The 16,339-nt window shown below is 43.4% G+C and overlaps 1 protein-coding gene across 4 annotated transcripts in view; it reads right to left on the bottom strand.

Annotated features, from left to right (window-relative positions):
* Window positions 1–11,381: 11,381 nt before the first annotated feature.
* Window positions 11,382–16,339, bottom strand: part of LOC143805243 (uncharacterized) — a 67,116-nt gene continuing 62,158 nt past the window's right edge. For 2 of the 4 annotated variants that reach the window (XM_077284305.1, XM_077284304.1), the window contains exon 2: window positions 11,382–15,297. In XM_077284305.1, the coding sequence (XP_077140420.1) occupies window positions 13,975–15,270 (1,296 nt within the window). In that variant the 5' untranslated portion in view covers window positions 15,271–15,297 and the 3' untranslated portion in view covers window positions 11,382–13,974. Of the gene's footprint in view, window positions 15,585–16,339 lie in introns of all 4 variants that reach the window. The other 2 variants (XM_077284303.1, XR_013221209.1) reach the window with 2 other exon arrangements.

The raw sequence follows: 16,339 nt of genomic DNA, 5'->3' as shown, positions 1-16,339 counted from the left end.
GGAGGCAGTTCACATCAAAACAGCAGCTCTGGGAGGCTATTCTGACTCCATGCGAAGAAGAACAAGCAGAAACTCTCCAAAAACTCACAATTTCAATGATGCAAGAATTGTGAAGGTGATCTCAAAGAAGGTTCCTATTTTAACATGTAACTTGGCCTGTTAGGATGTTTTGGAGTTAAATAGCTTTTTTGTTCAGTGAATGTGACCTCCTAATGCTGCAAATTCCACAAATGAGCATTTTCAGTTCTTTAAAACATATCAAATGTTTAGAAATTCTACTGTGCCTAATAATTTGGAACAGTGCATTTTGATTTTTTTATTCATTTTGGAGATTATACGGTTATCATTGGGAGTTTTCTTCAATAGAATTCGATGTATACTCTAACGTGTAACGACTTTTATTAGACTGACTGTCATCATTTGCACCGACCATTTAGGAAAATCTGAGAAATATCATTTGCATAATAATTTGGAACATGGTGTATATACAGGATGAGCCCCCACATAGCCAACTATGTACAATATGAGCCTCTTCATGCAGGGCCGGCGTCAATACCCGGCGCACCCGGGCAAGTGCCGGGGCCCTGGCGAGACGGGGGGCCCACTAACGCTGTCTGGGATACAGCCAGCTCACCCCCCTTCCCGCCAGCGCCGACTCACCCCCCCCGCCAGCGCCGCCCAATTCAACTATACCGGCATCTGACGCCAGTACAGTTCAATGCAATGATGGAGGAGAGCGCGTCAGAGGACGCTCCCTCTCCCACCATTCCCCTCTGCATCTGACACTGCGGGTGCGCAATTATGTCATATCATCGCTTACCTGCTGTGTGCCGGGCAGACTGCAGCTGCTGAGACCATGGGGGGGCTGTATTACATTACATTCAATGGGGGGGCTGTGCTGTATTATATTCTATGGGGGCTGTATTATATTCTATGTGGTTTTGTGCTATAGTCTATGGGGGGCTGTATTATAGTCTATGGGGGGCTGTATTACAGTCTATGGGGGGCTGTATTACATTCTATGGGGGGGCTGTATTATATTCTATGGGGGGCTGTATTACATTCTATGGGGTTCTGTGTTATATTCTATGGGGGCTATATTACATTCTATGGGGTGCTGCATTATATTGTATGGGGTGCTGTATTATATTGTATGGGTGCTGTATTATATTCTATGGGGGGCTGTATTATATTCTCTGGGGGGCTACATTATCTTCTATGGGAGATGTATTATATTCTATGAGGGAGGATTGCATCATACTCTTATGGGGCTACATTATATTCTATGGGGAGGTAGGCTGTATTATATTCTATGTATTAAATGTATTCTATATTAAATTTAGTATATTCTATGAGGGGTGATTGTGTCATACTCTATGAGGGGGCTACATTATATTCTATGGGGGGCTGCATTATACTCTATGAGGGGGCTACCATATATTTGCAGGGGCTGCATTATACTATATGAAGGGGTTGTATTATATTCTCTGGGGGGTTACATTATAATCGGGGCTACAATATATTCTGTGAGGTGGCTGCATTATACTCTGTGAGGTGGCAGCATTATACTATATGTGGGCTGCATTATACTGTATCGAGGACTATGGGGAATACATTATACTATATGAAGAACTATGGGTTGCATTATACTATGGGAAGTGAATTGTACTAAATGGATGACTATGGTGGTGCATTATACTATATGGAGCACTATGAGGAGTGTATTATACTATATGGAGTACTGAGCAGTGTATTTTAATATATGGAGGACTATGAGGGGTGTATTATACTATATGGAGGACTGAGGAGTGTATTATTGTATATGGAGGACTGAGGAGTGTATTATACTATATGGAGGACTGAGGAGTGCATTATACTATATAGAGGACTATGGGGCACATTATAATATATGGAGGACTATGGGGCACATTTTATTATATGGAGGACTATGAGGAGTGTATTATACTATATGGAGGACTGAGGAGTGTATTATACTATATGGAGGACTGAGGAGTGCATTATACTATATGGAGGACTATGGGGCACATTATAATATATGGAGGACTATGGGGTGTATTATACTAAACAAACAAAATGTTGCCTATTCATCAAGTTGTATGCATACAGGTGCTGCTCACAAAATTAGAATATCATCAAAGTTAATTTATTTCAGTTCCTCAATACAAAAAGATGAAACTCCATATTATATAGTCATTATAAACATAGTGATCTATTTCAAGTGTTTATTTCTTTTAATGTAGGTGATTATGGCTTACAGCCAATGAAAACCCAAAAGTATTCTATAATGTTGATTCGCCTCTAATATTACAGGTACTGATACCCTGAGACCTGTGGACCTTAGAGTTAGCCATCTGCCAAAGCACAGGATCTACATGTCACCTACTCCAAGAGTGACACAGTGCAGAAACGCCACTATCAGGACTTATTTTCCAGAACACACACGTGGACTAGTAAGTGACTAAGTGACCAAACATTACTATATATTTGGTCGGACACCGAGTTCCACTTGCGAGAGCCTCGCATCACTTCACCTTGCACAGCCGCCTGTTCTTTGGACAAGAGTGTGCAGCTGCATAGAAATACGGACGTTTCGGGTGATGCAATGCAAGGCTCGCGCATTGCTCTCGCATAATTGGCATATAAGGGGTTGACTTATATAAAGCCCCTCTGCTGTATGGTATTGTAGAATTTACAATAGCTACCACTCATGTAAGAAGTGAAATCTGGCATTGTACTATACCCATATTTCTCTGCTGTATCTGTGCATCATGAATCGTGGTATGTGTTAAAGGGGGGGCCCACGGAGACTCTTTCGTCCGGGGCCCTCAAAAACCTGGAGCACTGCCTTCATGGCGTCCTATATATACAGTATGAGCCCTCACATAGCCACCTCTATACAGTATGAGCCCTCACATAGCCAGCTATATACAGGATGAGCCACACACACAGAGCTGCCACCAGGAATTTCATGGCCCCATACTGGTAACATTTTTGGACCCCTTGAGACTCTGCCCAGGCTCCACCCCAGCTCCGCCTTTACCCTTGAACCATCCATAGTCCCACCACCCTATTCTTGGAAAAAGAACACTTCTGCACCATGGCCTCATCAATCACACGTTAACAGTTCCTATCTAACATCATATCACATACATAGCCATCAACTTTTGTTTTGGCTAAAGGATTTTTTTAAGTAGCCACCACGTCAGTGTAGGCCATTTTGGACAGGCCCTACTCTACTCTAACCTATTAAACATTTCTTAAAATATTCAATACTCTTTTTAGGTATATTTGTATTTATTTTTCTTTAAGGGAATGTATTGCATAATTTTTTTTTCAAATGACCAATAATGTCACATACAGTATAAGGAACAAATACAGTCACACCATAACCAGACCACATATTACCACCTCATAGGGACCGAATAATACCACATTCAAGGAACAAATACCACAACACCATGACCAGACCATATATTACCAGCACGTAGTGACCAAATAATACTACTTAGAAAGAAATACATACCACCACACCGTGACCAGACCAAATACTACAATACTGATCATTAAAAAAAGAAAACAATAGTAATGTAATGCAGGTGCCTGGATGCAACGTACAGAGATCACGAGGAGGAAACAGACAGGGGTTGATATATTTTTATTTTTATACAACATAACTTCAAAACAATTAGGGTTAGTAAATATGCAATTTTACAATATAGAGAGTTATAACAGGTTATAAACAAGCTAGAAAGTCTCTCAGTACTTAACGTTATTGGTGTGCCCTATCTTAGGAGACACCACGTGAGTCCTCACTTGAAGTTCTGGCTCTAGCGGGGGTCACCAGGTTTTCCCATTAGGCCACAAGTCTCTTCCTGACATAGTCTATTAAAGCCCGTTGAGCCTCCCACACACCAACCAGCCCCCTCCCAACCTGTAATCCTAGTCCCAGCCGACCTGGTGATAGCTGGAACTGACGGCCCTGCTCACTTGCACTGTCTCTCCTCTCTCGCAGACATGCCCCTCCTGTCACAGTCGCCGCATGGCTCTTCTAGGCTTGACTGTTGGCAAAAGTCTCTCAGGCTCTGGGGCAGAGAGGACAAGGCCTCAACTCTTGACAGGCGTAGTGCGACATTGGAGGCTTGACCAGCACAGGACACAGAATATGGCTCTGACCAGCGTAAGCTTCTTTGGGATCTGGACCTTGCCAGGTGGTGACCGACACCCAGGTAGCACAGACTCCCTGCTGAGGCCTGTCAAGTTGGTCTCAGTTGAGTCTCTGGAGCGCGTCTGCCCTGCTCTCTGTCCTGGCACCAAATCCACCTGTGGTTTGGCGCTCTGGGCTTTAATATCAGGGCAGTTATTACAGAGGGTCGCCTGATCAGGTCCAGCACACAAGGTTCCTCTCTTTGCAAATCTTCCAGCACACTTTGGTTCTTCTTGATTTTGGCTGACCAGCAGATGGCAGTCTTTCCTCATTAATGGCACATCTTGCACCAATTTTCCAGAGTGCTCATGTTGTCTGGTTACACTAATCTATCTATAGAATCGTCTAAGGGGTACTTCCGTTTGTCTGTCTGTAGTGGAAATCCCGCGCCAATCAGGGATGGGCACAGTCCGGCCTGGAAGTCCGCCCCTCCATACTCCACTCCAGTCAGCGCTCACACAGGGTTAATGGCAGCGTTAACGGACTGCGTTATGCCGCGGTGTAACGCACTCCGTTAACGCTGCTATTAACCCTGTGTGACCAACTTTTTAGTATTGATGCTGCCTATGCAGCATCAATGGTAAAAAGATATAATGCTAAAAATAAAAAAAATTAAAAATCGTGCTATTCTCACCTTCCGTCGTCCACCGATGCATCGCTGGGAATGGAAGCTGGCGGCCACATCGCGCGCATCGGGACAGCTTCGCTGGACGCCGGAAGGTGAGTATATAACTATTTTTTATTTTCATTCTTTTTTTAACAGGGATATGGTGCCCACACTGCTATATAGTACTTGTGCTGTGTTATATACTGCGAGGCTGCTATATACTACATGGGCTGTGCTATATACTGCGTGGCCTGTGTTATATACTATGTGGGCAGTGTTATATACTACGTGGGCAGTGTTATATACTACATGGGCTGTGTTGTATACTGCGTGGGCTGTGCTATATACTACGTGGGCAGTGTTATATACTGCGTGGCTGCTATATATTACGTGGGCTGTGTTATATACTACGTGGCCAGCCTCTGCTATATACTATGTGGCTGCTATATATATATACATACATATTCCAGAATACCCGATGCGTTAGAATCGGGCCACCATCTAGTATTACCATAAGTGCCATTATACATAGGATCTCTGTATATAGTGTACAGTCAGTATACAGGTAATACACTGACTCACAAGTGACATTATACACAGGAGCTCTGTATATAGTGTCAGTGTGTAGTGAAAGTGTGCAGGTAATACACTGACTCACCAGTGACGTATCTAGTTGAATATTTTCATCTTCACTTTCACTTTGCTTCTACATGCAGTGCAGATTGCCATCACTTCTTCCAGCCATCACTAGTTCCTGCAGAAAATAAGTTATCTAAAACACATTCCCCAACTTCTACACTACGTCAGATGAAGAAAAAAACGACAGTGCCATCCTGCACAGTAACAGTCCCCCACCCCCACTGAAAACAGTATGCTCAAAAATAAAATACACTGCTCAAAAAAAAATAAAGGGAACACTACAACCCCACATCCTAGATATCACTGAATGAAATATTCCAGTTGTAAATATTTATTCATTACATAGTGGAATGTGCTGAGAGCAATAAAACCTAAAAATGATCAATGTAAATTACAACTAATATCCCACAGAGGTCTGGAGTTGGAATGATGATCAAAATCAAAGTGGAAAATGAAGTTACAGACTGATCCAACTTCAGTGGAAATACCTCAAGACAAGGTAATGAGGCTCGGTAGTGTGTGTGGCCTCCACTTGCCTGTATGATCTCCCCACAACGCCTGGGCATGCTTCTGATGAGGCGACGGATGGTCTCCTGAGGGATCTCCTCCCAGACCTGGACTAAAGCATCCGCCATCTCAAGGACAGTCTGTGGTGCAACGTGATGTTGGTGGATGGTGCGAGACATGATGTTCCAGATATGTTCAATCGGATTCAGGTCTGGGGAACAGGCGGGCCAGGCAATAGCTTCAATGCCTTCATCTTGCAGGAACTGCTGACACACTCCAGCCACATGAAGTCTGTCATTGTCCTGCATTAGGAGGAACCCAGGGCCAACCGCACCAGCATATGGTCTCACAAGGGGTCTGAGGATCTCATCTCTGTACCTAATGGCTGTCAGGCTACCTCTCGCGCTTGGAGGGCTGTGTGGCCCTCCAAAGAAATGCCACCCCACACCATTACTGACCCACTGCCAAACCCGTCTTGCTGAAGGATGTTGCAGGCAGCAGATCGCTCTCTAAGGTGTCTCCAGACTCTGTCACGTCTGTCACGTGCTCAGTGTGAACCTGCTTTCATCTGTGAAGAGCACAGGGCGCCAGTGGCGAATTTGCCAATCCTGGTGTTCTGTGGCAAATGCCAAGCATCCTGCACGGTGTTGGGCTGTGAGCACAACCCCCATCTGTGGACGTCGGGCGCTCAGACCATCCTCATGGAGTCGGTTTCTAACCGTTTGTGCAGACATTTGTGGCCTGCTTGAGGTCGTTTTGCAGGGCTGTGGCAGTGCTCCTTCTGTTCCTCCTTGCACAAAGGCTGAGGTAGCGGTCCCGGTCCTGCTGCTGGGTTGTTGCCCTCCTACGGCCCCCTCCACGTCTCCTGGTGTACTGGCCTGTCTCCTGGTAGTGCCACCAGCCTCTGGACACTACTCTGAGAGACACAGAAAACCTTGCCACAGCTCGCATTGATGTGCCATCCTGGATGAGCTGCACTACCTGAGCCACTTGTGTGGGTTTTAGAGTCCGTCTCATGCTACCACGAGTGTGAAAGCACAACCAACATTCAAAAGTGACCAAAACATTAGCCAGAAAGCATTGGTATTGAGATGTGGTCTGTGGTCCCCACCTGCAGAACCACTCCTTTATTGAGTATGTCTTGATAATTGCCAATAATTTCCATCTGTTGTTTATTCCATTTGCACAATAGCATGTGAACTTGATTGTCAAACAGTGTTGATTCCTAAGTGGACAGTTTGATTTCACAGAAGTTTGATTTACTTGGAGTTATATTGTTTTTAAGTGTTCCCTTTAATTTTTGAGCAGTGTACATCACAAGAGTATTAATATCCCTTAATTAGCCACTACAGTAATAATATCCCACATCCTGTCCCAGGTATCATCCTGCCCCATGTGATCTCCCATCCTGCCCCATGTGATCTCCCATCCTGCCCCATGTGGCCTCCCATCCTGCCCCATGTGGCCTCCCATCATGCCCCAGGTGTCTCCCATCCTGCCCAGGTGTCTCCTGCCCACAGAATCCCCCATATACAGAATGAACCCTTACATAGCCCCTATATAGAGTATGAGCTCTCACATTTCCTCCTATATACATGAGCCCACACACAGCCTCTCTATATACTGGATTAGCTCCCACATAACCACTATATACAATATGAGCCCCCACTTAGCCTCCTATATACAATATGAGCCCTAAAATAGCCTCATGTGTACAATATGAACCCCAAATGGCTTATGATATACAGTATGAGCCCCTACATAGCCTTTTTCAGAGGTGTATCTAGGCTTTTTGGCACCCAGGGTAAGAATTCAATCTGGAGCCCTGAAACCCCCCCCCCCCCCATTCACATTTGCAATTTGCACACTTAGTCACATGCCAACGACCTGCTCGCCCTATTTCAATGTTCAGGGAAGAACTGAGAGAAGCAGGAAGAAAAGCTTGCTGTCGCGTAACAGCGTAAGTATGAAAATCGCATATGAGTGAAGCGGCCATGTGATGACTGCTTGAATCTGCAAGCAGAGCTGAATCCTGACAGTATATTTCATGCTGTTAGATTTGGCTACAGGGCTTCATTTTATAATTAAAGGGTGCATCAATGTTTGAGGTGAAAGTCTGCAGTTACTATAGGTAGCTGCAGGCTTCTGAATTCTCACAGTGCATGTACTGCACACTTTTAGGATTCTCCCTTGCACAAGTATGTGATATATATACTTCTGGACACATTCCGACTAGACGTGTCCGGCCTCGCTCAATTCATTTTCATTGAGTGAGGCCACGCATGTCTAGTCGGCATGTGACTACATGTATGCAATCGCAGGCAAGAGGCAATCCTGACAGCATGCAGTGAGCACTATGAGAATTCAGAGGTCTGCAGTCACATACTGTAGAATGAATGACTGCAGACTCATCAGAAACTTGGACAACCCCTTTAATGCTCCTAACAAGTAAAAGCATGAGCATTAGTCAGTATCACAAAAAAACATCCAGGTACCTGATAGATGATGTTGTCTCTGGAGTCGTTCTCTTTCTTTTCTCCTTCATCTTGTCCAGACTCCATGAGTTTTCTCATCCACAGACATCTCTGCAGATTTCCATCTTCTCTTGTATTCTGCATCACATCCCCACACGACGCCCTTAAAGATAGCAGTGTCATTATAATGCGCCTGAATAAAAAACATCTGCCCTATACTGAGCCTCTGAATAAATAATTGCCCCTCACTATATTCCCTGCACAAAATATGACCCCCACCCTGTCCCTCTTATGGTACAAACCCTCCACACTGTCCTCTCCTTTCCATACTGGGCCTCCTCTTCACACTGTCCTCCCACACTTAGCCCCCTATAGGGCCCAGTCTCTAAACTGTGCCCCCTTATCACTCTCCCCCTCCATGGTATACTGTTGCCTCCTGGCTGTGCCCTTACACTCTTCCTCCATGTTAAACCCCCCTACACACTACTCAGTCTCTATTCTGGCCACACTTGCATTTTTTTCCCGCTATACTGTCTCCTTGGACTATTCCCCTTAAGTCTCCGCACACGTTTCCCCATCCCTCCTCATACATATCCCTCTCACTTTCCATACTGCCTCCTCACACATCCCTCATTCCCCATACTGTGTCCACATACATTTTCCCCTCGCTCCTCATACTGTGTCCGCACCCACACCACTACTCACCATACTGTGTGTACCCATCCCTTCATACATGCCCCATCTCAAGCCTTCCTTCTCATATTGTGTCTTCAAATTTCTCCCACTCATATTTTCCACACCTGTCCCTTCCTTGCTCTCCAAACTTGTCCTCAAATCATCCCCTCGTTACACTAAATAATCCCATCATAGTAAATCTCCTTCAGCCCTGTTACATTAAATACCCCACACACAAAAACGCACATTAAATACCCCCACACACACAGTATTACCCCACCACACACACACAGTGAATACCACACACACGAAATACCCCCCCACACACACTAAATACCCACCATACACACTAAATACCCCCACACTAAATATTCTCTCACATACACACTAAATACCCACACACACAGTAAATATCACACACGCACAGTAAATGCACTCCATTCCCAGTAAACACCACCCACCCCAGCAAATACCACCCCCACATAGTAAATACATCCCCAGGATTGAAATACCCCCTATATCTTTGTGTCTTCAGCTCCACTAACATGGAGCACTTAACACCAATCTGCGCCTCTGGTCACCGGTGAGTGACATCAGCAGTGTGATCACATGACCTGATCACACTGCTGGCGTCGCTCTGACCCGGCGGTCACAGCTTCAATTGTAAGATGTGAGTACAATTGATCACTGGGAGCCCACGCGCTGCAGCTTCTAGCGTAACCACTTAAAGTGCCTAGATCAGCATGAATGCAGATTTCACACTATGCATTTGAAAAGGTGAAATCTATGGAGAAAATTTGCGCCAAACTAACATACTTGTGCTGTAACATCTACAAAGCAGCTCAATTTCTCCATATTTTATTTAGCAGTATGTAGGTGAGATTTTTTAATACCACGTCTACTATGCTGTGTGAGATAGCGCTTACTGCATGTGTTGGGGGACACTTGCTTAGCAACGGGACTCAGTCAAACAGGCACGCTTTTCTCACAAAAATAGTCCATGCGGTTTATTATGGCATCATAAACCGGGTCATGCACAGTCCATTACACTAAATGGAACACAATAGGCACCAACAGATGACATTTAGTTGCGGCTTTAACTCACAGTTCAGACACTACACCTGCCAGCCCTCCTTGACACCCGGGGGTGTCCGTACGCTGTATCAATGTCTCTAGTTATATAGCCCACATGACATTGATTCGTAGTCTCTAAACACGCTTGACCTCACTTCGTCCAGTTACCGTGGGAAACCACACAGTTCATTACTGACCCCCTGTCAGATCACACAGTTTCACATACTCTGGGTTACCTTCCAGGAGCTCCTGCTCCACACGCTGACTCCTGTCAGTACTCTCTCAGGGAAGCTGCCGACCTGGGATCCCCATCACAGACAATGCCTTGCTCACTAGGCCACCTGACAGTCCAGATCCTCAGATGGTCTGTAGCTCCCCCAGTGCAGTGCCATTGCAGACTCTGCCTCTATTCCTTCCCATGTGCTCTTCAGGAATCTTATTCCCTGGACTTCCAACACAGGCCACTCAGTGCGCTATTCAGGACATCCGTCCCTACCTGGGACCGTCCAACACGCAAGTCTCTAAGTGTGCTGTTCAGGGATCTGATCCAACTCCCAGGATCTGCCAACACAGCTACTCAGGGATCAAGTCCACTCAGGACCTCCCAACATACAAGCCGTCCAGGATCTCACACAGTCTCCATTACAGAGACCACTACACCACCATGTGACCACACCATGGTCACATTATGTAGTTGTAACCACTCCCATAAATGGGAGTTGTGTGTGGCTAGTTCAACCCGCCCAGCTCTCATAACTAGCCCTGTAAGCCTCCCTTGACTATTATACAAACACTTGTGGGACTACAGGTCCCAGAACAACAACATTACTTCAGGCTTACAGCGCAGACTCCCTCTGCGACACACATCTGCCATTTACAACTCTGCCAGTCACTGTTCACCATCATTATAACCACAGATATGCCTCCATGCATATCCCGAGGAGCACACACAGCGCCCACTAGCTGTAACAGGAGTCACTGCATCACAGCTGATACAGGTCTTCCAGCAAATCAAGATGTTGAAACACACCACTGCCTTTTTTTTTTTTCTTTTTCATTTTACCCCAATCTTATTTACGTGAACACAGGAAATATACATGTCTTGAAACAGTATAGAAGTCCGTCCGTAACACTTATTGCTCACAAAAGGCAGTGTAACAGAAGTAGCACACAATTCTCATAAAGTATAAAAATAATATTTTATTAAACCAATTAAAATTATACACTTATAATAATGACAACCTTTCCCTAAATACCTCAGACGTGAGGGACCTGCAGGCTACTAATTTGACCTAACACAGTATTGAGGCAATACATCCGGTCACAATCAATGCAAGGATAGCGCCTATTGCACTGGTCAGTTAACAATTAATCTCCCAAGTACCGCAGCATTGGATATCATATTATTAGCATATAGCCCTCATAAATCTCCGGGATAAACTAGTTCCCAAAAGCCAAGTGGGGAGAAAATGGAAACCACTGCAATACTTACTATGTGTCAAAGAGTGCCCGGTCCCTCTGCCCCGACGCGCGTTTCGTCCTCTTCTTCAGGGGGCGTGTCAGGGAGAGGGAGATCCGGTCTATTATAGTGCCCTATATCCAATGCGTTGCCTGCCTTACAAGTCATGTGATCGCCGGTTGTCATGGATACCCGGCGCATCTCTTCGTTCCCCCTCCATTCAGAAATGACTCATCCCCCTCGGCCGACGAGAAAGCGATCGGGAGCGGAGTGTCCTAAGAACTCACGTGCCTGTCAGCTATCTCTAATGGCCGAGAGAATCAGAGTCTATGGATGGGAGGAACTGAAACAGCGCGCACAGCCAAACCACCATCGATCACAGGACGCTGCTACAAAAACTCATGTAATACTATAAATAACGCCAGCTGTATCCCCCATACTATTAGGTGAATTGATTGGCTTGTAACATAGTTAGTTATTAACATGATAAAGGTGAAAAATATAAAAGTGAAAATTATTTACCTAATATATTAATATACAAGTTAAAGTGTACTGTGCCATTATATTAAGAGTGCCAATAGTTGTGACAAAAGGTCAACTACACTTAATTTACTTATTACAATATAACAATCAATATTTAAAGTGTCCTTGTATTTTAGTGATACAGTGAATACAATTAGTAAAATATTTAATTATAATATACGGTAATACAGATAATATTATACAATATCTCAATAACATTACTGAATATAAATTACCCCTACCTAAATATGACATAAAAAACTAACAAAACAAAACAACCAATAGATCTAATTATTTTACTTATTCATAATAATTTATATATTTCACCGGGTACAGCCACAACACAGTTCATAGATTTTATATATAGCTCTTCAATTATATTTTGGCAATTTCTTGTTGATAGCAGCTTTATATCATGCAGGATACCGCTCATGGAAGCAAACAGAGCAAATGAATATATCCTATAAGAGACTAAAGAATATAAAAAGTAATATTACAAATTTACATTAAAATAAACCCTCTACCCCTAAAACCAGTTAAAACCATATATCAAAACTCAGATATCTAATAAGACAGTGTACATTATAATTACAAAAAGGCACCAAAGCCAAAACTTTCGTTTAATCCCCCTGGGGCCACTGTTCCCAACCTATAGATCCATTTGCATTCTAATTTGGCCAAAGTTTTGACCAAATCTCCCCCTCTCGAACCCATTTGAACTACATCAATGCCTTTGACCTTTAACAGATTAGAATTACTGTTGTGATGTTGAAAAAAGTGCCTTGGTATAGTTTTGAGCTGGGATGGATCTTCACACGTCTGTGCCTTATCAATATCTCTGCGGTGACGTCACCGCTGTGCTCTGCTTTCACTTTACAGCCGGGAGTCAGTCAGTGCGGGAAGCAGACGGCAAGGGACCTGACGGACACCGGAATGTGAGTATGTACTGTTTGTTTTTTTTTACATTTACGACGGTAACCAGGGTAAACATCGGGTTACTAAGCGCGGCCCTGCGCTTAGTAACCCGATGTTTACCCTGGTTACAAGCGAACGCATTGTTGGATTGGTGTCACACACACCGATCCAACGATGACAGCGGGAGATCCAGCGACGAAAGAAAGTTCCAAACGATCTGCTACGACGTACGATTCTCAGCAGGGTCCCTGATCGCTGCTGCGTGTCAGACACAGCGATATCGTATGGATATCGCTGGAACGTCACGGATCGTACCGTCGTAGCGACAAAAGTGCCACTGTGAGACGGTACCCTTAGACTAATGTTGGCTGAACCCACTGATATCGACAGATTCAGCCTATAGTCTGACGTGTATGGGAGCACCGGACAATTTACTGTCTGGGGAAATATTATCCGGCATCTCCTGTTTTGTACTAATGACCGTATTGTCTCCAGGAGATAAGCTGCCGCCAGACATGTCAGGTGATGACTTTCTCATAGAGAACAGATGAGCGCTTAGCCAAGTGAGCACTCCTGAGTATGCGAGAGATGACTGAGATTGCTGCTGGCTGAATGATCTGCCATCTAATATGAATGGATGGCATATAATGCTGACAAACACCTCTGATGGTAGCTTATCTTCTCAAAAATATGATCAGTTGAGAAATTTGTCAAGTTTCCATACACATCGTCTCCCAGTCTCCATGACATTAGTGGATTTGCCCGATACACAACTACTGTGTATGACCAGCTTAAAATATGGCTAAATAAAATTTGTAACACATTGTGGCCAAGTTATAGCCTCATATTTACAGAGTATTTTTCAGCTAGGTTTATTCTACTGGAAAGCTATTTGGTTTAGCACTTGATTAACATTTCTAATCAGTGAAACATTAAATTTCCAAATTGTCTGATCATCAATTAGTAGTGATCTGTTGAGTCCTGGTTGATGAGGCCCTCTGCAGTGATGAACAAGGGCAGTCCTTAGGGGAACATTTAGAGTCTTTCCATAATTTTTTAAAACCGAGTGAACAGAAGTCTGAACAACTTTTCTTGGATCCACGATCATCTTCCTTGCATTGAATACGTGTGGTCTTATGGGTTCTCTGTGGACATGGCTCAGTAAGTTGAAACCAGGGACATCTTTCCATGATGATGTATCAGGAAAGTTTTCAGCAGTGACTGCAGTTTGAGGGAAATTGTGGCTTTCAAATAAGAAAACTCCTACATCTGGGTTTTCTCTTTGAAGCTTTTCCATCATGCTGTCCCATGTCATATCCTCAAATGGTAAAATGATCTCATCAACGTCATTGAGCAACACATACTTACTTTTGTACATATTTTTATAAAGGCAGTCATTCAAAGTTGATACTTGCCCATAGTAGCCAATGTCTTTGTCATCCTTGTCATCATGACGCCACTTTTGAGATGGCCGTAAAAACTTTTCAATGGGCCATGGTACAATTTCAACAGTGCCTTCTTTGCTGTAGTAGTCCAAGATTTTTTCCACCTGCTGGCTGCAGTTTTTCAGATAAATTGTAACCCATTGTGCCCCGAGCAATTTATACATCTCAATGGTCTGAATGAACTGTAAAGTGTTGCTGTAATTTCCATACATGGTGGAAATGCAGACTGTAAAATTTGCAGTAAATGCCTCCCGTTCTCGATTTCTGATTTCAAACCTGGTCAATGATGAGAGTCCTCCGCCTGAAGACTCATCGAGATACATATGGTTTGCTTGACATTGCGTCGGCTCGTAACATTTTATATCAGCTAAGCCAAAAGGAAAGCCAAAGTGATCTTCATGGATATCTATCTTTGCCTCAGTTATAACCAAATATTTCTGCCCATAGCAAGAAAAATAACACATGAGTTTTTTCACTTTTGCATGATGCACGATTCCTAAAACTCGAACCAGGTTTTCTTCTCGGTTGTCGTAGTAAGGGGCAATGATGAAAGTTTTATTGCCTTTGAGCGGTGTGATGGTGTCCTGAGCTATGGCGCTCATGTTGTATTCCGACAAAATAAAGAGATTGTAATCAATCCTCTTACGTGAATAGCTCTTGATAAATAGTATCAAACAGATTGATACCAGGAAGCAGACCACCGTGAAGATTCGTTTTAGTGAAGTCATAATCTTAATGGCTCCCAAATTTGATATCTGCTGAAAAGAACATCCTGAATTATTAATTTTACCGAGCAGAGATGCATCAATTAACACTTAAAAGTTTCATAAGTATTTGACAAGAAAACCATGTACCAGTGAATATTATTTTTTATACATCAGAGATTATACTTCACATACTAAAATCACTTCTTGAAGTCTCTGCCCCAACATGGACTTAAATGTCTCAGATTGATCAAACAGATTGATACCAGGAAGCAGACCACCATGAAGATTCGTTTTAATGAAGTCATAATCTTAATGGCTCCCAAATTTGATATCTGCTGAAAAGAACATCCTGAATTATTAATTTTACCGAGCAGAGATGTATCAATTAACACTTAAAAGTTTCATACGTATTTGACAAGAAAACCATGTACCAGTGAATATTATTTTTTATACATCAGAGATTATACTTCACATACTAAAATCACTTCTTGAAGTCTCTGCCCCAACATGGACTTAAATGTCTCAGTAGTTCCAAGTTTGGTACCTGGGCAGTTCCACTCAAACCTCTTCACGATCTCCACCTGATCTCCTATATTTAGCTGAGAACACATGACTTTTTCAGCTTTGTTTTTTGTGGCCAGGATGTCCCTGGCTTGGTGCCCCAAATCGGAGGCAGCTGTCAGAATGAAGGAAATTAAACTCTTGACTACAAAAAGAATTTAGCTGTTGGTTTTTCTAGTGGGGCTTAGTGGCTAATAAGCACAAATGTCTCTTGGGGAGTGCTATTATTGTGCATAGTCCTTTGGTTTCATACTGTAAATCTCTGTGAAACTACTAATCTATTTGCTGTGGATCTTCCATGCGGATTGGCAAGCAGCATAATACTCGGGAGATGAGATTTAAGAAAAAAATCCTTAAAACTAACTTACACAATGCTTTAACCTATTTTTGGGTTACAGTTTCTACCCCAAAACTCCAAAGAGATGCATATTTTTTTTTTTAAATACAAAATTATTTATTAGACATATTTAAATAACAATCAAGTTAAAAAAAAGAAGTGCCTCTGTTTATAAGTCTGATACTATACATG

This window comes from Ranitomeya variabilis, chromosome 2 (genome assembly GCF_051348905.1).
Source record: "Ranitomeya variabilis isolate aRanVar5 chromosome 2, aRanVar5.hap1, whole genome shotgun sequence".
Lineage (NCBI taxonomy): Eukaryota > Metazoa > Chordata > Amphibia > Anura > Dendrobatidae > Ranitomeya > Ranitomeya variabilis.
This window is presented reverse-complemented; position numbering and strand designations above follow the sequence as displayed.